This window comes from Phaenicophaeus curvirostris, chromosome 6 (assembly GCF_032191515.1).
Source record: "Phaenicophaeus curvirostris isolate KB17595 chromosome 6, BPBGC_Pcur_1.0, whole genome shotgun sequence".
NCBI lineage: Eukaryota > Metazoa > Chordata > Aves > Cuculiformes > Cuculidae > Phaenicophaeus > Phaenicophaeus curvirostris.
Genome location: NC_091397.1, coordinates 18,446,944 through 18,473,670, shown reverse-complemented (window position 1 = coordinate 18,473,670; position 26,727 = coordinate 18,446,944). Strand labels below are relative to the sequence as shown.

The 26,727-nt window shown below is 39.6% G+C and overlaps 1 protein-coding gene across 1 annotated transcript in view; it reads left to right on the top strand.

The window, feature by feature from the left end:
- GPR158 (G protein-coupled receptor 158) overlaps window positions 1-26,727 on the top strand; it is a 195,293-nt gene that overhangs the window by 73,739 nt on the left and 94,827 nt on the right. The window contains exons 3-4 of the mRNA XM_069859510.1: window positions 10,883-10,985; window positions 15,611-15,828. Coding sequence (XP_069715611.1) covers window positions 10,883-10,985; window positions 15,611-15,828 — 321 coding nt within the window. The remainder of the gene's footprint in view (window positions 1-10,882; window positions 10,986-15,610; window positions 15,829-26,727) is intronic.

The following is a 26,727-nucleotide window of genomic DNA, read 5'->3' as shown; positions in this document are numbered from 1 at the left end:
TTTGCTTTGGCTTCGTGCTGCAAGCTGGAACAGTGTCATGTTTCTTGTATCTCTGTGGTGTTGCCATTTACCAGAATTGGTTTAGCTATCTGCCAGTTTGGGACCTTGGCTGAAAAATGGTGAGTTGCTGAATTGAGGAAAAGCAGAGTACTGAATAACTAAAAACTAAAAGTGTATTTGATCCTTCCAGCTTAGATTTGAACTTAGCCTTCATTCTGGTGTGTGTCTTGTTATGCATTGCGGAGGATTAATTAAATGTGGCTGTACTTCTGTGGTAAAGATTAGTTATACTTCAGATTTACACAAGAAGAAAGCTGTCCTGCTCTCAAAACGGAGAAGGGCTGCTGACAAGATTTTAAGCCATTTTGGCACACTTGTGAGTCTGGGCTGCTCTGTGGAGGTCTCTGGCAAAACACTGACCCAGAGCCCCAGCAGCACTCTAGGACCCATTAAAATATGGGTGATGTGCTGCAGCAGACACCCACTTAAAATTTCTGTGGATGCAAGAGGGCTCTGTAACACAGACTCCGTTGTTGGAGACAGGACAAGGGAGTATTTGCTTTTAAATATGCGTCTTGACGCAGTGACTTATTATCAGTCTGTTAAAATAAAGATGCTTATAGGTATGTACCAAAGCTGGTGTTGTACCATGAGATTCAGAGAACATCTTTATTATGGTGGCTTCTGTAGTTAAACAGAGGCTCACTGTAGCTTTGCATAAAGGAGTTCAGCTTGGGCAGGAAATGGTAGTTGAGCAGAACAGGGAAAAGTGGCTGTAATCACTGGGGCACAGGAATAGCCTTGTTGGTTTAAGTGCAAACCTAAGGGAAAAGTAATAGTGGGCAGAGAGAAGCATCATTAAATATCAAAAGTCTTCATTTAGAGAGAGCTTTCCAAGGAATTTACATTCATGGCCAAATCCTCCAACTCCAGAAGGCAATGGAGGAGTGAGATATGAGTCATCAAGACTACACTGGCTTTGGATAAAGAGTAAGAATCTAGATTTGAGATAAGGGAAGCAGAACAGAGGACAAATTTTCAAGGCATATGTCTAGAATAATGGTGGCTCCTGTTCCAACAGTTCCATATCCTTCTAGTGTTGGAGATTCCAGAACTGGACACAATACTCCAGGTGGGGTCTCATGAGAGGGGGGTAGAGGGGGAGAATCATGTCCCTCAACCTGCTGGCCACACTTCTTTTGGTGCAGCTAAGTAAAGTTCAGTGTGAAGCTGCTACTGACAAGTAATGGGAGTATTGGAGGAATTTTTTCTGGTGCTGCTTCTAACTGTGATGTGACCCTTATGATAGTGCTTGAACAGCAGTCTGATGGACCATGGTCTGCACTTTCCTTGGGCAAGAGGAGGAATGATGGCTTTGCCAGAAAATGATTTCTTTGACTGAAGAACTTGTGAAAGAAGCCAGGTGATGAGATTTAAACCAGTCAAGAAGAACCTGTAGTTGAACAGAGGTCAGATTATAGGCTAAACCTAGAAACTGTGCTCCGAACTTCAGTTCTGAGGGACATCCCAACCTTGAGGATGGGAGACTTGTGGCTGGAACACAGACATACGTTTTACAAGTAGAAAAACTCAAATTCTGATACCATTTTGTAAGCAAGCTTTACTTCCTTGACACATTGACACATGGTCAAACTGTAGAGGATACAATCCATAATAAAGTAAAATTAATTAAAGGATATTAACCAAGTTGCAGACAAAGCAGTTGCTGTGCAGTGGGATTAGACTGTCTCCTTGAATGAAAGAGGTAGGCTTCTGCAGTGCATGCTGCTGATGGACAGAAGCAAGCTGGGAATTTTGTTTACTAATGACCACCAAGTAAACAAGACAACTCATTTAACTGACCACGTCTGACTCTGTTTCATGATACAAGACGCTGTGTCTTCATCCAGGTACCAGTGAGGTGGGTGTTTCCCTTCAGTTGCTGTATAAGGTTGCACTAATACGAAAGGAAATAATACAGCAAAATTGAGCAAAGGTCTTGAAATTTGGATCCTTTATGCAGCCATCTTCTCAATCAATCACACAAAATGCTCAAGTAGCATTTTGGTAAGAAATGATTTTGTGAAATGGAGCATCATTTATCCAAGTTTGCATAGTTGCACTCAACTCAAGACTTGCAGCAGTCCTGAGTAGTAAAAACCTCTGGAAAAAATGGGTCAACTTGTCCTAAAGATGGACTGAATGCCTAGGAGCAGTAACATCAGATTATCGTAGCTTGGCTTCCTAATGCATTTTCTTATGCTAAGAAGGCACCAGTGCCAGCTAAAGCTTTTCTTGTGACTATGGCACTTCAAAGAGCATTCTCTAGTGTCTGATAAAAGGTATGTTCTCATTATACAGTCTCTGTCTCAGCAGGGACACTGATAAGATATCTCTTCTCTACAAGGATGTTATTTTTATGAAGCTTGTAGGAACTTGGCAAGTTTCTTATCCCTACTGCACTGTCTGAAACCAGCCAGTTAGTCAAAAAAGTTACTGTGGCTTGGGAAAACAGACATAAACTCTTACACGCCTTTTCCAGTGCGATCATGTATGTCTTGCCTAGTATGTGGAATCAGCCTAAAAATAATGTTTAAGAGACAAGAAGTAATTACGTTAATGGTTGCTGGGAAATGCAGTAGAAATGACAGATACAGCAGCTGGCTAGAAAAATTTTGGTTTAGCAATGTTGTCTGTGTTAACTTATTGAAACATTGTGCACAGTTTTCCACCATTTTATTCCCCTGTTTGAATTAGGCATCTAAATGACCCATAGATTATAGGAGCTTTTGTTAGCTTTTGGATGAACTATAGGGATTTTTTTCCCTTTCCAAACAGCAGGGCCAGCAGGCTATCCATGCTGGTAGTACTTTAACACTCAGTCTCTTCCTAAAGAGTGGTGCAGTCTACAAGATGTTCAGCTGTGTCCTTCTGTGAGATGAGCTGTGCAATTCCCGTGCACCCTCTATTATTCATCAGAAGAGTGTGACGGGGCAGTTTGTGCAGGCAGGGCCAGCAGGCAAGGGCGCAGTTTCTCTCTGAGGTCAGGACGTGAGTTCAGTCAGTGAGAGGGAGCTTAGCCATTGTATCCACCCGGTGGAAGGCTGCATCCTCTGTACCTGCTGGAAGGGATGTGTCAGCCCAGACTGAGCTCCCAATAAAACACACAGGCTTTCACAGGTGTCTGGCTACAGGGAGTGCCACCAGCTTGCACTGGAAACAGAGGGCAGCAGAGGCAACAGTTCTGTAAGGTGTAGTCAGGTGGACTATCTCCTTAGCCTTGTGGCAGAGTTACGAGAGGAGGTAGAGGAGCATTGGGGAGTGTGTGCGAGAGAGACTGGTGTAACCACACCCTGAGCTCTCTGAAACATGAACAGAGACAACCTCTGGAAAAAGCCCCCGATCAAAGAGATTCAGTGTCCTCCCCCTGTCAGGATGTAGGCAAGGACTTAAAGAGAGGTAGCGAGGTGGAAGCTAGTCTGCAAACAGAGCAGCAAGTGAATGCCCTCCTTGCCCATGCCTCCCCAGATGCCTCTGTGCAATAGATATGAGGCTGTAGCTCTGAAGGACCAGTCAGTGGACAATGTGGGTGCCAATCCATCTACACCAAAGGAGGGGCCAAGACCAGAATGACACACACTCCGTATTATTACAGTCACCACAAGGAAGAAAAGGCAAGTCATAGTTGTAGGAGTCTCCGTGTTGAGGGGAACAGAGTCCAACATGTCGAGCAGACCCTACTCATAGGGTAGTCTGCTGCCTGCCAGGAGCCTGGGTTAGGGATATCACTAGGAAACTCCCCAGTCTAGTACAGCCCTCAGGCTATTACCTGTTACTGCTGTTCCACACAGGAGGTGATGAAGCTCAGTACGTAGCCCAAGGATGATAGAAAGAGAATACAGAGCCTTGGGATGGCTAGTGAGGAAATCTGGGGCCCAGGTGATTTTTTGGTCCCTCCTTCCAGATGTGGGCAGTTACACTGAAAGGAACAGATGGACCCAGTCTGTTAATACATGGCTCTGTGGCTGGTGTCACTGTAAGAACTTTGGGATTTTTGATAATGGGATGGCCTACACAGCACCAAGCTTACAGGCATCAAATGGAAACCATCTTTCTCAAAGGTCTTTGCTCAGGAGCTTGCAGGGCTTGCTGACAGGGCTTTAAACTAGATGTGAAGGGGGAGTGGGATAATATCAAGTTTCCCTGTGACAAGCTATGGGAGTATACACAATGGTTAGAGGGACGGGATGCTGGTATGGTCCCTCCACCTGTTGCCCCAGGGCTACCATCCTGCGAGAAAGCTATGAGCTGATTGCTGTTACTGAAACTGGGTGGGATGAACCCCATGACTGGAGTGTGATTATCCCGGCTACAGGCTGTTCAGAAAGGACAGGGGGAGATGGAGGAGTGGAGGCATTTCCCTCTTTATCAGGAAATGGATTTAGTGTGGAGAGCTGTCCCTGAAGAACAGCCACAAACAGATCAAAGGCTTATGGGTGAGAATAAGACTTGAGGGGCTGGAGAACAAGTCTTACGAGGAGCGGCTGAGGGAGCTGAGGTTGTTTAGCTTAGAGAAGACAAGGCTGAGGGGAGACCTTATTACTCTCTACAGCTACCTGAAAGGAGGTTGTAGAGAGGAGAGAGCTGGCCTCTTCTCCCAGGTGACAGATGACAAGATAAGATGGAATGGCCTCAAGCTCTGCCAGGGGAGGTTCAGGCTGGACATCAGGAGAAAATTTTTGATGGCAATGGTCATTGGGCACTGGCAGAGGCTGCCCAGGGAGGTGGTTGAGTCACAATCCTGGAGGTGTTTAAAAGATGGGTGGATGGGGTGCTGAGGGGCATGGTTTAGCGATTGATAGGAATGGTTGGACTCGATGATCCTGTGGGTCTTTTCCAACCTAGTGAATCTGTGATCTGTGTTCAAGGCCAAGTCGGATGAGGCCTTGAGCAGCCTGGTGCAGTGGGAAGTGTCTGGGCCCATCACAGGGGGTTTGGAACTGGATCATCTTTAAGGTCCCTTCCACTCCAACCTATTCTATGATTCTGTGATTCTAAATGAGTTTTCTTTGCTTAAACTCCCCAGTTCTTTTGATGAGTTACTGGCTTGGACTGTCAGCCTTTAGAAGAAAATGTGAACGCCTGTTCTTAGTATTCTAAATAAATATTTTTAGCAAAGATTATAAATGTCCAGAATGGATTTCAGAATGAAAGTAATTTGTATTGTCACAGTACAGATAATAGAATTTATTGTCAGAGATAGGCCAACTGTGAAAAGTTTATTAAAAAGAACTAAATTGAGGGTTTTTACATTACTTAAAACAGTGCAAAATTTTGCTAGTTTGTTAATAATTCAGGGAAAACACGAATAGGTGGGGAGTATTTAACTGCTCGGAACTGTACCTTTCATGGAGATCAGGAATAGATTCAGCTTCCCCTGCTCCAATGTTTTTAGAAATGCCTCACATTCTTGCAGGTTTTGGCAGGCTTTCTTGATCCCCTGTGGTACTGTGCAGCTCATCTTCCAGACGAACTTCTGCAACATTTGCTACTAAGTCACAAATGAATGCAGAAGTAGTTGACAGAACCAGACCTCTGTGTATTTTCCTGTGTTCCTTGACAGTTTCTGCAAGGTCTTCTGCAGATAGTGCAGTATTGCCCATGTATAAAGCACAAAATTTTCTAGTGATGCAAAAAATGGGTAGAGGTTCAGGATGAAGAGAATTCTCTCTAATGTAGGTAAGATACTAAGAAGTGAATTAAACTTTGCTCTAAATGCAATTTAACCTGTGCTAATAGTGAAAAATGTCTTAATTTATCCTCAAAGCCAAGGAAGTCTGGCCCTGAGAAAATGCCTTCCAATTAATCATACTGCATTATTTAATGGCTATAAAATTATCAGTCCCATTGGTGTCTGTTAACAGGTTCCTGTGTAATCACTGCACAGTTTTCTAGGAGAGGAGAAATTGTAATTTTGTTGTTTAGTGCATTAATCAGAAGTGAAGTTTGATGTTTTCTAAAATGACGTTCAGGTTACCAATGACAGTCTTTATCTGTCTTGCAAAGAGATTTTTTTTTAAAGTAGTCTGATGGTAGCCTGCACAGTATGAAAAATGTGTCTTAAACAGTGTGATTGCTGAGAACTTTTGAGTGTCCAGGCTACTTATCCTCTGAAAACTGCTGTAATTGTTGTGCTTTCATCCTTGTGTAAAGGATCCTGACTGTGGGAAACATAGTTTGTGATCTGACCTTGGGTTCTGTATACGTGTGACAACACATGATGATGAGTTTTCTGCTGCTTAACCCCCTCTCTATGGCCTCCAAGTAACCTGCTTTAAAACACTACTAAACTGAAATTTCCCCCCTCTTGCTGTCTTCTAAGCAAGTACCATGGTTTGTACCAATTTCTCATGTCCTTTCTTCCATCTCTTTGCAAAATACTCCACTTCCACCATTTTATTTATTTTTTTAACTAGCACTTGCATTTTTGTCATATTTGTCCTGCAGTGTACCGGTAACACTGACATCTTGGGAGTGATGGAGATGAGAACCAGAAGGGAATCCTGTAAATCTTCAGACACGCAGACTGGCCACTAAACTGATTCACATTGCAGAAGGCATTACTTGCAAGTTAAAAATTCTGCCGTCTCATACATTTAGTGAATGCCTTTCTGCTTGAACTGGGGATGATTTGACATTAACTTTTCTGTTTGTGGTTTATCAGTAGTCACACGTAATTTATAATTACTTGTGTGAATGAACTGATTTTCCTTACCATTGGTATTTACTCTCCTTCCATGCTTGAACAAAACCAGAATGATGAAAAATTATATTAAGAAGCAATGGGGAATTTTTAGCAAAGGATCAAACGATTAAGACAAATGTTGCTCTGATGGCTACCTTTGCTCTCAGCTGAATCAGATCAGCTGTTGCTGTGCTTTGTCTGACTCTGGATTTAAAGAACTCTGTCATTTTAAGTCCTTTGTTGTTGGGAAATATATTTTAAAACTTGAATTAAAAAAGGTACTTACTCTACCCATGCACTTGAAGGGAGGAGTAAAGCTACAAGGCCCTACCAAGTAACCCTGCAGTGTAAATTATGGAGTGGCCAACCCTGTCCTTTTGAAACAAAATGTTGTATTTGAAGAGAGGGAACTTAGGAGTAGTGTTGTTGGCAGGCTGCGTGCTTCCTGAGCTGTCCGGAGGTGCGTTGGGTGCTCCTGGATGATGCACAAGGCCCTTGAGTGCATGTGTCTGCTCGCTGATCACTTCTGAGGCTGCAAACACACTTCAGAACTGTGCTCTTGAAGGGTAAATGGAATGAGAAAATATAGTGGGCAAAGCCTTTTCAGTGACACAGCAGTCATTGACTTTGGCAGAGAATGTATTACTCTAACTTTTATTTTCTTTCATTTAGTTTTATGAGTGAGGATGCTTGACAGTGTAGTAAACAGGATCAGTGAGAAGATCTCAGGGTCTCACAGGACGCTAGCCTGCTCCAGCTGCCATCATGTGCTAGGCACAAAATAGCTTCTATGTATCTAGCATTTTCTTTTATAGAAATTCCCCATATGCTACCCCAACCAGAGCAAAGAAATATAGGCTTATTTTTATTATTTCTGTTAAGCTTTCTGTATTGTGACTTTACTCTTTGTCCTTTAAGCAAGGAGTTGACTTTGGAAAAGGGAAATATCCTCATTGCTGGCAATGCATGTGGAAATCCAGATTTTGAAAACTGGTCTTTGAAAAACTTGAAATACCCAAGCGAAGGTTGGCTGCATTTTTTTTAATCTAAAATTCCTTGTTTAACCCCTCTGGCCCAGGATGCTACAGGACAGATTTATATAGTGGTTTATCTTAAGTTTCTAAATTACACGTTAGACGTGATGCCATGTACTTTTTCTTAAACTGCTACTTTATTTTTGCCCTGTTTTCCCCTTCTCTTTTCTGGAATGGATATAACACATGCTTTGTATATCTGCTGAATCCTTTTTCACTTGGTTTATGGGTAATCAGATCCCATAAAGGGCTTTGCCTCTCATATGCCAGAAGACAGGTTATTCTAAAGATCTATTTTCTTTCCAACAGAGATATTCTTTATCCCCTTAGATTTTCCCAACTTTGTCCTTTACAACAAGCTGCATAAAAATAAACCAATGCAACCTTTTTTTTTAGCTGGTTTAGATGTTGTGTCTTAATTGTGTTAATACAGTAGCTATTTATTTGTAAAGAATTTCAAGATAAATATCCATGTAATATCGCATTTTTTTGAGCTGATTGCATGATTTAAAACATACTATGTTAAGCCTGGGAGTCGCTACATTATACTAATACTGTAAAGCTGAAAATATAATACCAGGGAACAGACAGCTGGAATAAATGCGCTGTATGAATTGTACAGACACCTATTATTTTTTTTAGCAAAGATTATGAAAAAGATGATCTTAATTGTAACCCAGCCATATATAACAAATAATGGCTGGATGTTAAAGCAATACAAATTCCATTTAGGAGTATGATGGGGTGAAGAGTGTCTGGGGGATGGTGCACTTGATAGCCACCCTTCATCTTTCACTCGACATTGGCTGCTGGGCACATCAGAGATGTGATACAAGCCTAAATGGAGGTTCTGATCTAACCTGAGGTAGCTGCTCTTATGAATTAAATAAAGCATGATTTTTAAAAAGCTAGTGACTACTGATGAAGACAAAAATACTCAGGAATATGACAGCTTTATTCCCAGAGCTTTGCTTTGCTTTCACGTTTATAATGAGACCTGAAACCAGGTCATTTTTTTCCCCTCTTTTTTTTTTTCTTTTGCTCATGTGAAGGTGTCTATTTTTCACATATTTGCTTTTTTCAGTTAAGTTCTATATAGATCAAATCTTAAGAAACTTAGCAGCAGATTAATATTTTACTGACTGTGTCTGCAGAGTCTGTTGCAGGTTGCCCATTCTCTGTGCTCCTGGTGGTCTGATGCCCAGGGCCGATGCTGTGGGCTTCTGTGGTTGAGCTTGTGCTGCTTTACAGGTCTGCCACTGGGGCTGCTTGTATGTGCCTGCTGTGTGTTTTGTGGATTCCCCCACAGACAGACAGCGAAAACCTCTTATTTGACAAAAGAATCCTGATTAAACAACTCTAGACTTTGTTTGCTAAACTCCTGTATGCGAGCAAATTCTTACTCAGTTTATTTATTACCTTTTTTGCCATAATATTTAGCACCATTGATTAATATAATATTAATTGTTGTTTGTAAAAAAAAAAGGATTTTTTTCTTTCCTAGAAAAGTGTTTTCTCAGTTCTTGGTTGTGTGATGTTTACTGTTCTTCCCTGCCAACTGCTGCAATTTCTTAAAAATGTCAAGCTGTCATTCATGTTTTCATGCAGTGTTGAGCACAATGAACTTTCAGAGTTTGAAACTGCATCTGGAGGAATCTAGGCTGCTTTCTTTTCTTCTCTTCATCCCTCCTTTCAACAAATTCATGTTCTGAACTCTGTTACACCTTAGAATGGGATTATGTGGACTGCAAGAAACAGAATTTGACCAATGGTTTTTAAGGTGTACTTTGCAGCTGCTGAAGACTGGAAACAAGAATAATATGCTAGACCAAGGGAAGATAACAGTGTTTGAAATATTTTGTTTATTTTCAAGTTCTACACTGGTCAGCAACAAAGAAATAAAAGTAACGGACTTCTACTTGTGTGAATATTGGATATGCATGAAGGGATCATCAGAAAAACATTTATTTTAATGCAGAACAGATTCATGAGCTTGGGGCATATTTTATATGAGGAATTTGTTCAGCGGGAATAGATTATCGATATGGTACTACAGGTGCTGCAGTGTTTGTGGGATACAGTAGAAGCTACTTCTTTCTTGCCTTCAAAGAGAAAATGCAGTCTCTATAGCAGTGTGTACCTTCCCATTACAAAGCAAGAAGCTAGAAATGCAGAACAGAATTTTCCCCTGAATAATTCTTTTTTACTACTTTAATCACTTTTTTTACACTTGGTTAAAGAGGTTTTGCTGTTATTGGACTTGCACACATACTCATCCCACTTCGATTTCTCCCCTCCCCCACCTAGTCAATAGACATGTTTCTGTAGGGTGAAGATGAAGTGTGAATAAAAATAATTTGTGCCTTCTCTTTCCATTTTTTCTTGCTTTCATGTTTATACAAAGGGTGAATGAATTACCACTGTTCTTGCATGCTGGTTTCCTGCTTATTAGCTCTTTTCCAATAGCACCCGCAGGCCTGCACCACATGCACAGACATTACATTGGTAGAGGGTGCAAGAAAGGATGATGCCATCTGGGGAGCTGAGACAAAGAAAAGCAAAATGGCTTTTTCACTTTTGCTCTCTTTCACCTATGTCAGATGTAAGTCTGCAGCCATTTGGTCTAACTGGTTGTTGACTTTGTTTTGACTGGTCCATCTTCCCTCTGGTGTTGTTGCCAGTGTGGTGGGGGTTCCAGCATGTGCTGCCTGTAGAAGGTTGGTGGCTTGGCTGCAGGTGATTCTCTTCTTCCTCATGTAGTGTGCGCTCCAGCCATCTGAAACCCACCTTCTATGCTGGAAAAAAATGCTGGAAACTCTCCAGAAAAAAAACTACACCTGTCTAATGTTCCACCTAGAGCAAAAGTACAACAGTTGAATTTGACGTTTTTTATTGTCTGCTGTTTGTGGTGATGAACAACAAGAAAAAAAAAATTGGGTGATATATGCCTGTGGGAAAAGTCGCTGAGAAAATAGTGTCAAACTGGAATGAGCACCTATTTATTCTTAGAAGTCTGCTTACAGTATCTTGTAATGTTTTTATGCTTGAATGTACATCTGAGTATGATCATCTGCATGACTTTTCTTTTTTTCCTTTCTCACAGTGCATGCCAATTAAAGGCCTTGGATTTGTGCTCGGAGCCTACAAATGTATTTGCAAGGCTGGATTCTATGATCCCAACATCTTCCCAGTGAACAGCTTTCAGAGTAAGTGCCTTTGCTTGAGTTAAAAAAATAAAAAAGAAAAAGAAAAAAGAAAACTGAGCTGGCATTAATAATGCAGGGCTCCTTTTTATCCTTGTCAGGGTTATACAGTAAATCCCAGTGGTTTGCAACTGTGGGATTATATAATCACTTAAGGAGTTCTAGCCCTTTGGTTTGTCATTTGTGATACTCTTGAGGATCCTGTAAAACATACCCGCTTGAAGAATATTTGATTTGTAAATAAATTTAAAAACATAAAAGAAGCTTTGCTATGGGGAAATAAGAGATTTCTAGCATCTGTGCTCAAGCACAAGTAAGGAGCAAGTTGATCTCGTAATTTTCTCTTTGATCAGGGCAAACTAGTATGCCCTGTCCTCTGGCTTTGTGCAGGCTTCCATTGTTTTCAGTTCACTTCATTTGCAAAGGAGAGTCTAAAGCAGTATCCAAACTCTTGTATTTGTTGTTGACGTGTTGAAATGAATCAGGACTGAGATCCTGGTTGGCTGTGTGATATGGGTGACACGTAGCCTATGCTGGCCCAGGACACTCTGTATGGTACTTAGACTGAGTAGCTCACATTAAGGGAAGCAGAACTCTGTTGATACCTAGCAGGGAAAAAAATATGTAAACTGCATGCCCAAAGCTCACATCTATTACTTTCATCATATGACCACTGCCAAAGGTTCATGTCTTCTGCTCTCTGCTGCAGGAGGAGTTTGTGAGACGCCCAGGGAATGGCAATGAGTAGCTTTCACCAAGCTTAGTCCAGGACTGTGTGTATTATCTCCCGCCCTGTGTGAACACAGCTGTTCTAGCTCCACTATAGAAATACCTTCAGTAGTATTCAACACTTCAAATGCACCTCACAGATACAGATTGTGGTGTTTTGTACTGGTAAATCGCACACAGGATTATATGTCCTGATACTTGTAAAACGATACCCCCATGCTACAGAGCTGCAAATAAAACTTTCAAGTTTCTTCCTATATTAGTTACTCTTGAGCTCTGCTTTCTTACATAATGGAGATTATAGATGGAAGGTGAGTAGTTTTTAGTATTTTTGTCATACCAAATGCCACAGAACATACAAAAATAATGTGCCTAGAGTTCTTAACAGCACTGATCATTAGGTATAAGATTCATTTTACCTTATACCAGCTGTCTAAAATGTATATGCTTGGTATGTACTAGTCACCTAGGTTTAAAGTGCAGTCGGCATTAAGAGTGTGGCTCCCCTGGAAGGTAATCCTGCTGCTTTAGAAATTGTCTTTAGATATGAAAAGTAATTCTTCAGGCAAATAACATTTTTTTTCTCCATTTACTATAGATAGAAGAGCCTATATAGCTTCTTTAGATAGGATATTTGTCTTCTAAATACCTAAAATAAAGCAAAATTTGTCTCAGGAAAGTGTTTGTATATGCTGATATTTTAGGGAGCGTAATTACATGGTCTGAGGCCTCTTTGATTGAGCATGTGTTACTGTGAGTTTTACGAAACAGTCAGTAATAAAGAACTCCTTTAATTCATCCACATGCCGCTCAATCTGCCAAGCTCTATAGGTTATTTCAAAGAGTAAATAGCATGACAGCTAGTGTGAGACTAGAAATGACTGTGAAGTAATGGGAGAAAACCCAGTGATTCAAAGGAACTTAACCGCATCACCCAGCTGCATTCTGTAAAAATTAAAAAAGGAGAAGATGGCATGGTTAAGACAGCTGTAGTATATATTTGGTGGTTCACAATGATGCTGATACAGGAATTCTAGACATGAATCCTTCAAGAAGTTTGACAGAAATTGTCTGACCTGTAAATCTCCTTATGGAGATGAAGTCTGATGACAAAAGAAATGAAACTGAGTAGAAATGTTAATTATTTAGAAAGTATTACCAGCAGAAGAAAACAGATGCAGGAAAGATTTGAAGGTCTCAAGATGTAAGCAAGCAGATTGACAGATAGAAAAAATGACCGGTTTTGTGCTTCTGTAGATTGAAAAATTGTATTGAGTGTGTTGTGTCTTGAAATGGGAGCGTTTCTTAATGATATTGTGATTCTGCACCCCAGCAAGATATGACTAACTACAGGTGGACATTGTGCCTGAATAAACAGTTTTAAGTGGGGGCAAGGTTTTGCTTTAGGTCCCAATAAATGTCTTGGTTTGAGTCTGAAAGATAGCTGTATAAAATGGATTTGCAGGGATGTTGTACACTCTACACGATTTTATTTACTGGAGGAGGCATGTGTAATCCCAAAGAGCTGCTGAGATAGGAAAAGGCATGGTGCAGTGAAATCCCTAGCAGTTCTGTAAGAGGCAGTAACTTCATGCTTGACTTGGACTATTTATGGTTTGCTTTGGTGTTACATTGACTTTGGTGAGGGGACAAGGCCAGACAGTCAGGGCCAGGATGTGCATGGCTGAACAAGCTCCCAGGCAGTGGTAAATACGATGAACAGTTGTTTCCCAATAATTTGTTTCTCAGGACCTGAGAAAAGTTCTTTCTTTTTGGCAAGGAGAAAAGAAAAAGATAGGAACTATTTACAATTTCTTACTACATTGTGTAAAATCTCAAATAGATTCATTTTTATTTTATCTTTCTTACATTAGCTATGATGAAGAATCATTTCAAAGTCAAAGATACACACTAGATAATCAGTCATAGCTAGCAGTGCAGGAGATGGGTATCAATCATCTTCCTTTTTATACAACAGACAGCACGACACCAGACAAATCTAAGCAAAGGCTTGCTGTTGTGTTATGAGGTCATATCCTTGGGATATTTACTGCATGGAAGGAACAGATGAGTGATGGAAAAACATGGTTGACATGAGTGCAAATATTGAGGAAATGAAGTGAAAACTCCAACAGTACATAGTGCGCTCTTGTTTTGGATACAGGGATGGGAGGTAGGAGACAGAGTTCTATCTCCGACAGTGTGGGTCCATTGCTGTAGCTGTAATTTAGAAAACAGAGGTATAACGTTAGATACAGAGAAGGTGGTTTCTGGCAAAGATCTTGAAATGATAATGGATCAAGGTCCATGGGTGTTTGCCCTGAAAAGAAGTTCCAGTTCTAGGATATCTTCAGGATTAGTGTTCCTTGGAGGTTCTCCACCTTCTTGGGATGCCCAAGCACCATTGTTTACCAGCATTTCCATTCCTGCCTCCCACAGCCTGGGTCAAAAAGACGCAAGATCTCTTCTTACTGTCTGCTTGTGTCTAAGAAAATTTGGCTACCAGCATGAGTCAGCACTGCTCTGCTATATTCAAGTTTCCAACATCATCATTTATAATAGAACTCCAACGAAATCCACAGCCTTCATGGGAAATACCAGCCTGTTCCTTGCTTACTGCAGGATGCAGGAGCAAAGCATCCTGCACCGATGACAAGGAGCACAGGACTGCTGGGAACAGCATGCCAAATAAATGGACTTGGGCATACAGCCTCAGATGTGTGCTCAGGTGCATTTGTACATAGATTTAAGAAAGCAAGATATAACTACCCTTATAGATAACTTTCTGCTTCACATATTTCCAGCTAAAAGTCTGAATAGAGTTTTGTAAGCCAATATGCATGTACAGCATAGGTGGAATAGGCTGTCTCTTGAATTAAGACTAAATAATGCACAATTTACTACTTTCACGGACAGAGGAGGAGAATTTTGATCAAAGATATTGGAGCAATTCTCTGGTCTTGTGAAAAGTGAGAGAAGTTATCACACATTTTAACACGCCATTGATTTGGCTTCAATGACATTCTCTTGTTTCAGGAAGCTCTTAAGCCTCTCTTGCTTATATTAAACATTTTCAGCAAATTCTATTTTCCCTCTTATTTAAGAATATTCTTTTTTTCACACCCTTTTTCTTTCATCCTTTTATTCCATTAATTGCCTGTAGGGTAAGCAGCCTTAGAGGCTGTTGTGGACAAGTACTCATGGACCAGAAAAGCTCGGAATCCTTCTATGTGCTGTGTTGGTGGCTTTACTTCAATGGACCAGATGTCAGCTCAAGAAGCACAGATTTTTGTAGACAAAATATGAACTTGCCAATAGGTTTTCCAGATTTCCTGGTGTGCGTGTGTGAACAATGGAAAATTATGCTTGGTGTAAATGCACTGGTTATGCTTTGGAGACAGAGTAGTGCAATCATGCAACAGCATACTGAACAAAGGTTAATTAAGGAGGTTTTTATCTAATTTGAAGCTAATTAATTCACTAGATAGCATCTTTATGAAATTGAGGAACAATCTGAAATAGAACCAGAGCTTGTACTGTGAGCATTAAGTAGTTAATGGGTCTGCTCTTCAAATGTGTGTGTAAAATCCTTTCCTTATTCCCAAATCTTTGATGTAAATTTTTCTCCATCCAGAAGTCTCCACTTCAAATAAAATGGGGAAGCATTTGGCATTTAATAAGCTCATTTTCCCTCATGTCTAAATTGGTCTGCGTTTTCTGAAAGTAACAAAAGAGGGTGAAATGAGAAAAGCAGCAGTGGCAAGCCATATTGTAACTTAATGAGAGAGACCAGCAGTGAGGGAAAGGGGGTCAGAAGGGGACTATTTTGCTCCTGTATGGGTGAACTACCCATCCTGTACAACTAAAAGTGTCTATCCTTACCCTTCTGGCACTTTCAGGAAAGGATGCAGAAAATCGCTTTTTGGGCAGTGAGTTGTCGGAGGAAGTCTACACCTGCCTACCCTGCAGGGAAGGATGTTCTTACTGTACAGATGATACTCCCTGCTATGCACAGGAGGATAAGTATTTACGACTGGCTATCATCTCATTCCAAACACTCTGTATGCTGCTGGACTTCATAAGCATGCTGGTAGTTTACCATTTTCGCAAGGCAAAGGTAAGTAGACGTGTTTAATTTTGATATTCCTGCTTATTATGTGGTACAGACTCATTTATGTTAGGTGTATAGCTTCTCATTTTGACAGTTTCTTAGGTGAGGAGCTCAGCTCAAGGAGAGAATGGGATTTCCAAAGAGAATACTTTGCTCTAGGTGTGGATTTTGTTTGTTTGTTTGTTTATGTAGTTTTTGAAAGAAATGCCAAGCAATTTGTGTCTCCCAGTGAAGTCTGCTTATGTTTATAGATGATCAGCAAAAGTCAAGGAAACCTGTTATGTTTGAAGTAATTTTGGAAAGTCAAGTCAAATATGCAGGTATCTAAGGAGGAATATGGGCATTTATAGTCTCTGGATCTTGAAAATCTCTGTTTTACTACTATGGGAATAATGTTTATTTTCAATATATTTGAGAGATTAGCTAGAAAATAATCATATCAAGGAGAAATCTTTCCAAGTAATTCTAGTTCCTAGAGAGTTTATACTCCATTCTATGGTTAAATACTTTTTTTCCTCTCAAGTGTGAATATATTAAGGACTATCTGTAAATTTACAGTTCTGTTATGTACTAACCTAATGAGCTTTCTGCTTTCACCTCACTCAGAATCTTTTAACATGTAAAATCTCATGGAATCTCACTGTTGCCTCAATAAATGCAGAATATTCTCTGAAACTTCCAATTTACTAAAAAAAATGATTTGAACCTGGCACATATTCACTACCTACATTTGGAAGACGTAGGTGTGCATGCAGTATGCTACATTGTTGAAATTAATAGCTTCATTCATTTTCCATAACTAGATAAGCATTTCCATTTTGGTTTTTGGAACACTTGATTCCACCGTTTTCCTAATCCTTCAGTATCTGTGTTACAAATGCATGGCTCATTTTGAAAGACTTTAATATCCTGGCAGGAAATCACAGAGCGAACAGTAACATTCTTTTTTTTTTTTTTTTTCTCCTCTTCTGTTTCTGACAGAGCCTTTGTGCTTAATGATATTGCATAAAATGATCCAAATTACAGACTTAATTGTATTTATAAAGTATTTCATTATGAAAAGTCTGTTGTAGGCATCTGTTCAGTTGCTTAACATTAACTTAGCAGAAGAACCTCATTCCAATTTTATGACATTTTAGTCCACATGGTAATGTTACTTGTTTTTAATGTCATAGACGACATCATGAAAGAAGCATTCCTTGTGAGTAACAACTTTACTTTCTAAAGAGCGTAGATTATTTCATATGCAGCTATTGCAAGTTTGGCTTGCTTTTTTTATTCGCACGGAAGTATTGATTGTTTTATAAGCCATTTCTCTATTTTCCCATAAATAGTCTGAGATCAGAAATGAGTAAAATTGCATACACCCTTGCACACTTGTACACTTATCTAAGTTCTGATATACATATCCTCTATGGAAAAAAAAATACATCTTTATTAAACATACAACAGAAATCTTGTATTTCACAAAAACCCTGTAGCAACAAAAGGTGCATTTTTACTTTTGTGATGGTCATTTCTCCAAAGTAAACTCTGTGTAAAGAAACAGATGGGATCTGAATATTTAATACAAAATCAATAACGTGCATATACACCCTTTTCCTTGTTTCTAAAGAACTTTTAAGTCTTTATGAAAAAATTTGACCTTATTTATTTCCAGATTACCTATTACCATTAGACATCATGACATCTGAACGAGTGAGAATCAGACATAAATCAACACATTCTTTTTTCTAGGAAGGAAAATGGTGGCTTTGAGACATTGCATTTCATTCAGTTGGACAGAGATGTATTCAGTTATGATTTTGCTACCTTAGAAAAGAGTTGGCTTTGCTCTAAATGTATATCTCACAAGGAAAAGGAGAGGAAAAATGAGACAAAAAAGGAATATGTTGATTAACGATTCTTTCCTGTATTATCAATACTTTCAAGGAATAGAAACTGACAAATAGGTGTTCCATTGCTCTTCATGTCAGCAGAGATTTTTCTTGGACATCTTTTATGTTTTTTATCTTGTTGGTACAGCATGATTTTCAAAAGAAAAAGATCTTGTGTGATTATCGTGAAGTGAGAAGGTTTATGGAGGGCAAACATACTGAGAACAATGAATATTTGCACAAGAAAATTGCTGACATTGGATAGTGACAGAGATTTGTAGTGAAGGAAGCAAACTAGTAACTGACTGTATACTCTCCACCAAAGGGGGCAAGTAATGAAAATCAAAGTACAGATTTTGAAATATATTAAAAATATCTACATTTTCAGAATTTCCAACTGCTAGCGAAATGAACGTCCATTATGTTAGTATATCTCTCTGTGATTAAAGTTACTGTGTTAAGCTGCTCGTTTCCATTTTGCTGGGTAGGTGTCAGAGAAGAACATTTTTTGAATTCTTTCCCATGTATGGCACTACAGTATTTAAATAGTTACAAAGAGTAATTTTTAATACAGCTTCTTAATAGAAATAAAAAGTAGAAAGAATTGTGTGTTGCTACCATATAAAGAAAAAAATCTTCGAAGTCTTTAAAGGAGCAGAAAATGGGCATTAAGAACAAAAAAAGCTCAAATTAAGGCCCCAAAGGTGAAAAGAATGAAGAGTAGATACGTGGCATTATGGTAGTGTTGTGATCAGTAAAATTAGCTCAGTAAAATGGGAAAGCACTTTAATATGGGTTACCACTGCTGGAAAAGTGGCTGGGCTACTTGAGGTTTGTACTTTATGGAGGGTCCTGGTAAATATTAACTTCAAAAACCTAAGGTCTTGAAAAGTTACGGTCTGCCAACAGAAAGCACCTTTGGAAGAAGCACCACTGACACATCGTTTGGGATATTGTTAAGTATAAGAATTCCGACAAAGAATGAAAAAGGTCCATAAGGACCTTTTTTAGATGGTGACGGAGGTCACAGTCTTGGCCTCAAAAAAATCAAACTATCAGTAAAAGCAGATGCAGAGCAGAAGTATTTTAGAGAAGAGAAGAAATATCTTATCTATTTAGGTCATACTAGTTTTACATGTTATAACCAAGCAGTGCTTGTAATGGAACCTTGTGTGGACAAGTCACTCATTGGCTTAGTTTCAACAGCACTGTGGGATATATGCTAGATCCAAGCCAGTTACTAAAAGATCAATCATTGCTAAAAGATCTACTGCTCCATTTCCAAACAACGTAGCGATAACAACAGAGATGTTCTCAACAGCTACTGCCAAAGTGTTATTGACAGAATGTTACAATATTACTTGTATTTTGACGTGATCGTTATTACTGACCTAACATGTAAGAGTAATTATCTGCAGGGAAACCAGGTAAATATCAACCAAAGTGTTTCCATTAGTGAAAAACCTTGACAAATGGTAATAAGTAGGCAAAGCCTATAGCAAGCCAGATGACTGGCCTCTAAAAGGCAGGCTTGTATTTAAAGAAACCTGTAGAATTCTCTGAAATTTTAAATATTTTCATTTAAAACTTCTGGAGGTTCCTTTAAAGAGTCCTTTTCAGACTTCTGAAAGGACTCATCTACAAAACTGCTGAATTATTTACCATGGAGCAAGCTACTTCTTACATTAGTAGCAGTAGTGGAGGAATGGAAGATAGGAAATGTGACATCTGTGTTTGTTTGTAAAGACTTCTGGTGACGGTGACAGGAACTAAAAGTCCGTAGGTCCAACTTTTACATACTTGCAAACTCATAGGAATGGCAATAAAACATAGAACTACTGGGTTCATGGATAAGTATGGGAAATGGGCTTTTGTAAGAATGTGATGCCCTACAAATGTATTTATAGCTCTGTGAAAGCGGATTATGAGCACGTGGATATGAGATTACTTTTCCAAGGTCCACCAACGAAAGCTCTTAAAAATTATTGTCTCAAGGGCCTAGGTGAGCTACACATCTTGTAGGTAAGAAATGACAGAGGAAAAGACAGTGCAGGAAATAGGTATAAAATCATGTAAGACATGGTGATGCTGATGTGTGAATATTCATGATTCCTCTTAAGATATCACTAGAAGATGTTCAAGAGATCTCTCAAGTGGTTAAAAAGAATCAGGAAGGTGTTTCACACTACTTTTAGTTGCTTTATATCACTCATCAGCAAAGAATATTGTGGATCCCAAAGTATGAATCAATGCAAATAGAGTTTAGAAGTAATCATAAAGGGTATTTCTGTTATTGGCTGATTAAACTCAGTGGTTTTGGTGAAACATCTAGTGCTAGAAGTCCATAATTTTTGATTGTTGGAAACTGGGAGGATATAGCAGGAAGGATCACTCTCTGCTGCTCTTCTTTAATAATGCAGCGCAGGCCAGGACCTGACATAGGACACTGGAGTCTGAATCAGAAAGCCATTCCTTTGTTCTCTTGGCAAAGAGTCATTAAGTTAAATTTCATGCTTCCTCTTGAAAGCATTCCTGTTACTCATATAGACTTGCATGTTTGATAGGTGGCAAAACTAATTTGTCCAAGACATTGCTACTTCAGACTATACCCAGTACCATAGACCAAAACCCTGGCCTTCCCAACCTGTAAATTAAACTGCAAATTGGCGATTTCAAACAGTAGTCAGCTTTGGCAAACAGTACAAAAGGGAACTGCAGAAGGATACTGTGTGAAACCTTAGATCGATGCTAAGGAATTCATCTGAGGCTTTGTCAGACACAGGTGAAAATGACTCAACAGCCCCAACATTAGCTCAGCAGCAATGTTATTAAACTGCAAGAGTCTTAACTGGAGAAAATCACAGGCAGAAAATGTGGCCCTTTGCCAAGAGAAGGGAGAACTCCAAAATGGTAAGAATTAAATAAATTTGGAAGAAGGCACAGAAGGAGTAGCAGAAGTTAAACCAGTAGTGAAAAGCATTGTAGGGAAGGACAGAGAAAGATGAAAAATGTAACAGATAAAGCAGATGCTACTGCTATAAAAGACAAAGCAATTCACATTTCAGGAGAAGAGTAAATGGAGGAAATGTGCCAAACAAGAAATAAAAAGAAAAATATATTCACGGCTAATACAGAAGGGAAAGCAGATGTTCAGATCACTTCAAAGAAATCTTTAACTACTCTAGACAACCCTCATGCCAAGTGGTAGTGAAAGCTGGAAGCCCTGAGCCTGGCATTAACATGAGCTGCAAGAGGCTGAAAAACTTGTGAGAGATGGAAATGGACAATATCCCCTCAGAAAAGCTGATGGCACCTGACAGCACTAGTTTAATGACGCTGAGGGAGTTGTGCAATGAAGCCTGGGAAAGGGAGTTTCTCCTCAGTCGTGGAAGCATTTGAATTTTATTAGACTGCCCTGACAGGGTGATCTTGCTGAATGCTGTGGCTGGGGAGACGTTGAGGCTTCTGCAGTATAAGAGAGGCAAAGAGATGCTGGATGCAAAACAAGGAATGGGCTTAACTGATGCTCGTAGCACTTTGGATGGACTAGATATGTGTTCTGGTGATCGTAGAGGTGTGTATAAAGGAATAGGCTCCTTTCATTTCTTTGTTTTTTAGAAGTCTTTGACAGACTATGAGAGAATCTTGCAGAATGACTTTCAGCCCTCAGGGGTCAAATCTTCATGGCTGTATATAGAGGTGCAAAACATTCTCTAAGCTGAAGAACTAAGAAACAACAGCTCAAGGTGAACACCAGCAAACATCCTTGTGTGCTGTGGCATTATTATTGATTGGGTAATGCCAACATTACTACTAAAAACACATCCAAAAAGTATGAGGCTAAGCTAAGAGAAGGTGATGGGTAGGAAAGGACAGAAATCACTGATGCTAAAACAAATATTATCAAAAATGAGAACAGTGATTTTGTGAGGAAAAGCACTAGCAAAATAGGAGAATTCATCTATGTAAGTTGTGTTATATGAACCAATGGAAAGCTCAAATGCAGTAGTGATTGCTTGCAGTGTAGCAAAGCTGTATGGCACCAGAAAGAAACAGAATGTTTAAATAAATATGAATGTTTTTTTTAATTTAATAGTTAACATAGAATTTCTAGGCCTAAAGATCTACCAGAGCCTTGAAGAGGAAACCAGCAGCATTGTAAACATGTTCTTATAAAAGTACCAGACCGTGGAAGGACATTACCTGCGAGGAACCTAAAGAGCTCATTCGTTGTCAGGCTGTCTTTTCAAATGAATCAGAAAAGAAGAGCTGGAAATAACTGACCTTTGCATAGCGTCATAACAATTCAAACATGGAGCTATTGGGTAGAATATAACTGCTCTGAGGAATCTTGAGAGCCCTTAAGAAATGCAAAGAACCACTACTGGCAGAGACCAGAGGAGCTGATCTCAGCCATAGCAAGGAAGAGGCTAATTGCTACTTTGATGATGAAGGAGAGATGAGAAAGCTTGACTCACGGTAGACCTAATCAGAAGGGTCTTGTTTGCTGAGAATTCTCATTCAGATCAACGCTAAAGGGTAGTTGCACTAAAGCCAAGTTACTTTTCCATCATCTTTCCTTGTCATGCGCTGCGGTGCTGCCAGCTTCTGAGCGGGCAGGGGAACTGCGAGTGTGTGGGAGGAAACCTCTGGGGGATCTGGTCTGTCTTCTTAGTGGCCAGCATTTCTGAATGTAAATCTGGCACATCAAGGTAAAATTGACAGCGAGCAGCACACTCAGAAAGGACTGTTTTCAGCTCTGAAAAAGAAAGGAAAAAATGTTTAGAGGACAGAGAGCATCTTCAAAACAGCAGTTTGGAATGGGTATGTTGTATAACATTACCAATGATGAAGGACTGTGATAGACCCCAGAAATACAAATACTTTTAATGAGAGGAGAAAAATATATGTCTGGAACACTGATCAAAGGAAAAAAACTTACAGTTAACAAGACCACATGGCTAATCGTCAACAAGAGTGAATCATTTTACCTCTCTTGAGGGATCCGGGGCATATAACAGCAGCTGACTGGTTTTATATGGCTTTTACTCTCTGTTGAATACACATTTCCAGTGTTTGGAGTTCAAGGTCCCTAGGTATTCTATGCCACTACTTTCCTGTTTTTCCATTTAGTGTAAATACGTTTAAGTGTTCTGCTAAATATGATTTAAAAACTATGAAGATAGTCCCCAATCAATGCAATTTTAAACACTGCACAAAACTGCAGGTGGATGGAAAGGCGACATACAAATTAATGCTGTAGTTCCCCTTTCTAATACTGATACAAATTAATGCTGTAGTTCCCCTTTCTAATACTGAAAACTAAAGAATGTCTTTTCTCCCTTATTGCAGGCATGATAGGATGCAGTAGTTCAGAGCAAGATAATCACAGGCTATTGATGTGCAATACATCTTTAAATATTAAAGCATGCTGGCTTTGCAAACACACCTTTTTTTGCTAATGTAAATCAGCCAGTCCTTTTTTTAACTCTACAGTGGCATCTTGATGTTGCTTATGCCTGGATGCCTTTCATCTTTGGTGTGCATTCTGCTTTTTTATCCCTAGACACCAATTTCTGACATTTCAGCTGAAGTGGAAACTTGGTAGAGGGAAGAGATCTTGCACAGATGGAGCAGCTGACTTCACATGCTGTGCTGATGGACATACCTGACAGTTCACTCAGCACATACACATTCTATGCAGTGCCTTTATACACCTTTTCTTCATGGTATCCTAGGGTGAACACCTATTTTGTTCTGATTTCTCAGGGAAGCTTATTGTAGTGTAGTGTGCAGCTTTAAAGATGTTGACAATGTTGTTTTCAAAACTATTGTTGTTTTTAGTGGAATTCTCATTTCCTTTATTCATAAAACGGAACTCATAAAATGTCCTTTCCTGTTTTCTGCGTAGTTAAGATATTCCTTTAGGGATGCTGTACTTTTTTAACTCTCACATAAATAATTGCAGAGTGCCATATTGAAACGATAAGAAGTGCAGGGGCTGTTAGCCTGCAGCCAGCAGTTGAAAATTGGAGATGACATACTGGCTGCTGGCATTCCCAAAGACAGCAGGCATTGGTAGACGTGGCTGCAACAGTGGTGTTGCTCGGTCTTGGTAGAGTGTTGTGTCATTCACTGCAAAAGCCCAAAGGTTTCACATCTGTATATGGTTGCACTCTCATTCATGGTTTAGAGGAATTAAATGCTTATGAATTGAAAAATAAACCAAGTTCCACTATAGATACTTTAGGCCTAAGGAAACAATGAAGTGTGAGGAAAATAAAGATCTCGATATAAAATATATTGGTTGATATCAGTTCAGTATCACAAAAAAGAGCTAATGAGAAAAACAGGGCAGTGGTAGGAAGCACAAAAAGGCTATATATGCTGCTCACTAAGAGAGAATCTACCCCTAATGGACAAGGTAGGTGTTGAAAATAAATTTTCATCAGTACTTAGCAGTAGCTCTAAGGATCCAAAAGCTACAATCTCCTTTCTGTATTTGTATTAAAGCAACATTTGTCTTCACAAAATTGAGTTATACAGCACCTTGGAGTCCATCTGGAAGATGTGCATAGTTTATTGGGGAATGTATTGCCTCCAAAGTTATGTGAATCAGCCATGGACTATGACACGTTTGCTCCACTTTGGTGTTCAGACTGATTCCTGGCCCTTACTTTCTTAACTTAATCTCTTAAATAGCGAGATCTTTCAGTCTATGAATTAATCTTATCTTCTCTTCCAACAATACTCCACAAAACCTGCAACATAGAGCCCCATTTTTCCAATTAATGGAGCTGATAGTCATGCAGAGTGCTGGTCAGGAAGATACCTGTCACCAGAGCCAGGCCTGTGGTAGCCTTGAATGCTCTATGCTTTCACTTCTAACACATATTATGTAAGTTAAAGGTAATCAAACCCTTGAATTTCAGCATATGTTTTCCAACAATGAGAACTATTATGGCATAGAATAATTTCTCCAAGCTAGAAATTAAACCGAGCAAACTGCTAAGATTTTTGGTTGTCTGTTACTCTGGTTTTGGGTTCTTGATGAGTCTTGTATTTGGGACCCTTGTAAGGAAGCTGAGTAGATAGAATGGTCTGTCACATGATAATAAGTTTTCTGCGCTGATTCTTTGATGCGTTAACTTCAGGACTGTTGCATTTACCTGAAGTTTCATTTGGGTTTGTGAGTGGGCATTTAGAGATTTGCTGGGAAGGGACTTATCATGTCAGCAGAATAACACCAACATTATTTATTTATCCTGCCATTTGTCTTGGAGTTGTATGCTGCTGTGAACCTTGCTTGTACAATCAATAGCACTAGCCAAGTCCCTGGTGGGTTGCACAAGGTCTTTGGCACATTGCCTTTTCCAAGAGCAGACTTCTGTCTGAAGCAGGCCTTTCTTTTTTAAGGGTCTATATGTTGCCTTAGAAGAGCGATTCCAAGTAAGAGCCCAGTTTGTAATGGAGGGAGTTTTCAACCAGAAAGACTTGCAGAATTTCATAGTGTCAGTCATTTGCTTGAGAAGCTCTTTGTCTCTAGGAAAAGCATTTGGCCTATAGAGAGCATCAACGTTTGGAAATTGAAATGTGATTTTAAAGTGGCTGGAATGTGGATTCCAGTGTCCCAGTGTCTGGATCACAGTTTGACACTGGAAACCAGTATAACTAACTTTTAATTAATGGTGGCATCCTCAGAGAAACTTTATGTGCTCCTTTCTGTGGTTTTTTTTTGGCTGTATCATGTGGTGGAAGCTGAACACAGATCATTCAGGCTAAAACATATGCCTGTTCTTAATTCTTTTCTTGATTTATGTGATTCTTTTTCTTTCTGCAAAAGTTGAAAGTTCATTGCTCGCAAGCAGCAGCCTTATACTGTCAGCTTCTCTTTAGGACTTCATGCTGTGAACACGGTCAGATTGCTTTCTGCCTTCCCTGTCTCAGCCATGCCTCCTCCTGTCTGGAATAAACTCTTGACATTTTTCACTGACATCTTCTCATCAATATAGCTGAAAAAAAACCCCTTGATCTCCTTCTGCTTCCCTCCAAGACATCCCAGCTACTGCTTTCTTAGTTACTGTAGCAACCTCCTTGTTATCTAACATAATCTTGGACTCTGGAGCTCACTTTGCCTTCAGCTACGTCTAAGCTTTACTAAAATCCCGAGTTCCCTTTTAGTACATGTTTTCTGCCAGTCCACAGACCTAAAGTTCTTGTCTCAGCTTGTTCTCTTGTGTCTTGACTATTGCGATGTCCTTTCAGCTGGCCTTGGAAAATGCAGTCATGGCCTGCTCTTATCTATTTGAAATGATGCTGCAAATGGATTTCTGTTCTGCCATTTTGTGTTGTCCTTGTTGTGTCTCCAAGTTTACATCATGTATGGCTTTTGAACTCCCAAATAAGCTTTTCTCTCTCTCCTGATGCTGTTTCTTTGATGAAGAAGTGGCAACACCAGCTTCCATCATCGTTATCTCGTTACATTTTTTAAAAAACCACCCCTTGTTCCTTTCATACTGTCCTCATGCTTGGTAGAGACTTTTTGAGAGCATCTCCTGCTCTCCATATAATGTATTCAGTTTCAATTGCTGACAAAGTACGTGACTACAGGTAGGATGATGAGAGGCTGAGATTGCTTGTTACAATATATGATATTGCCTTGTTGTTCTGTTGTTCTTCTCATCTGTCCTTATATATCTGTTGTCCCTTTTCTTAAACTCTTAAGTTCATGGATGAAGAGCAGTTTCTCTGACTTTCTCCTTATGCAGAGTCCACGATAAGTTGAAGCTGACGTAGGGCTGGGGCTTTCAGCAGTACAGTGGAAGGAAGAATAATTAAATTATACTTAGCAACATTTCTTTCAAAGGCAAGTTTTAGATGAAAAATTATCTGAACTTGTTAATAAGAGATAATTTAGCATAATAAATTCTGTAGAGCTGAAAAATCTCATCATTTTGGGAGTCACCATTTCTTGGATCCAGTCGTAAGCTATTAGTTTAGAACAGTTTAGCCAGTTGGCTCCTGTAAA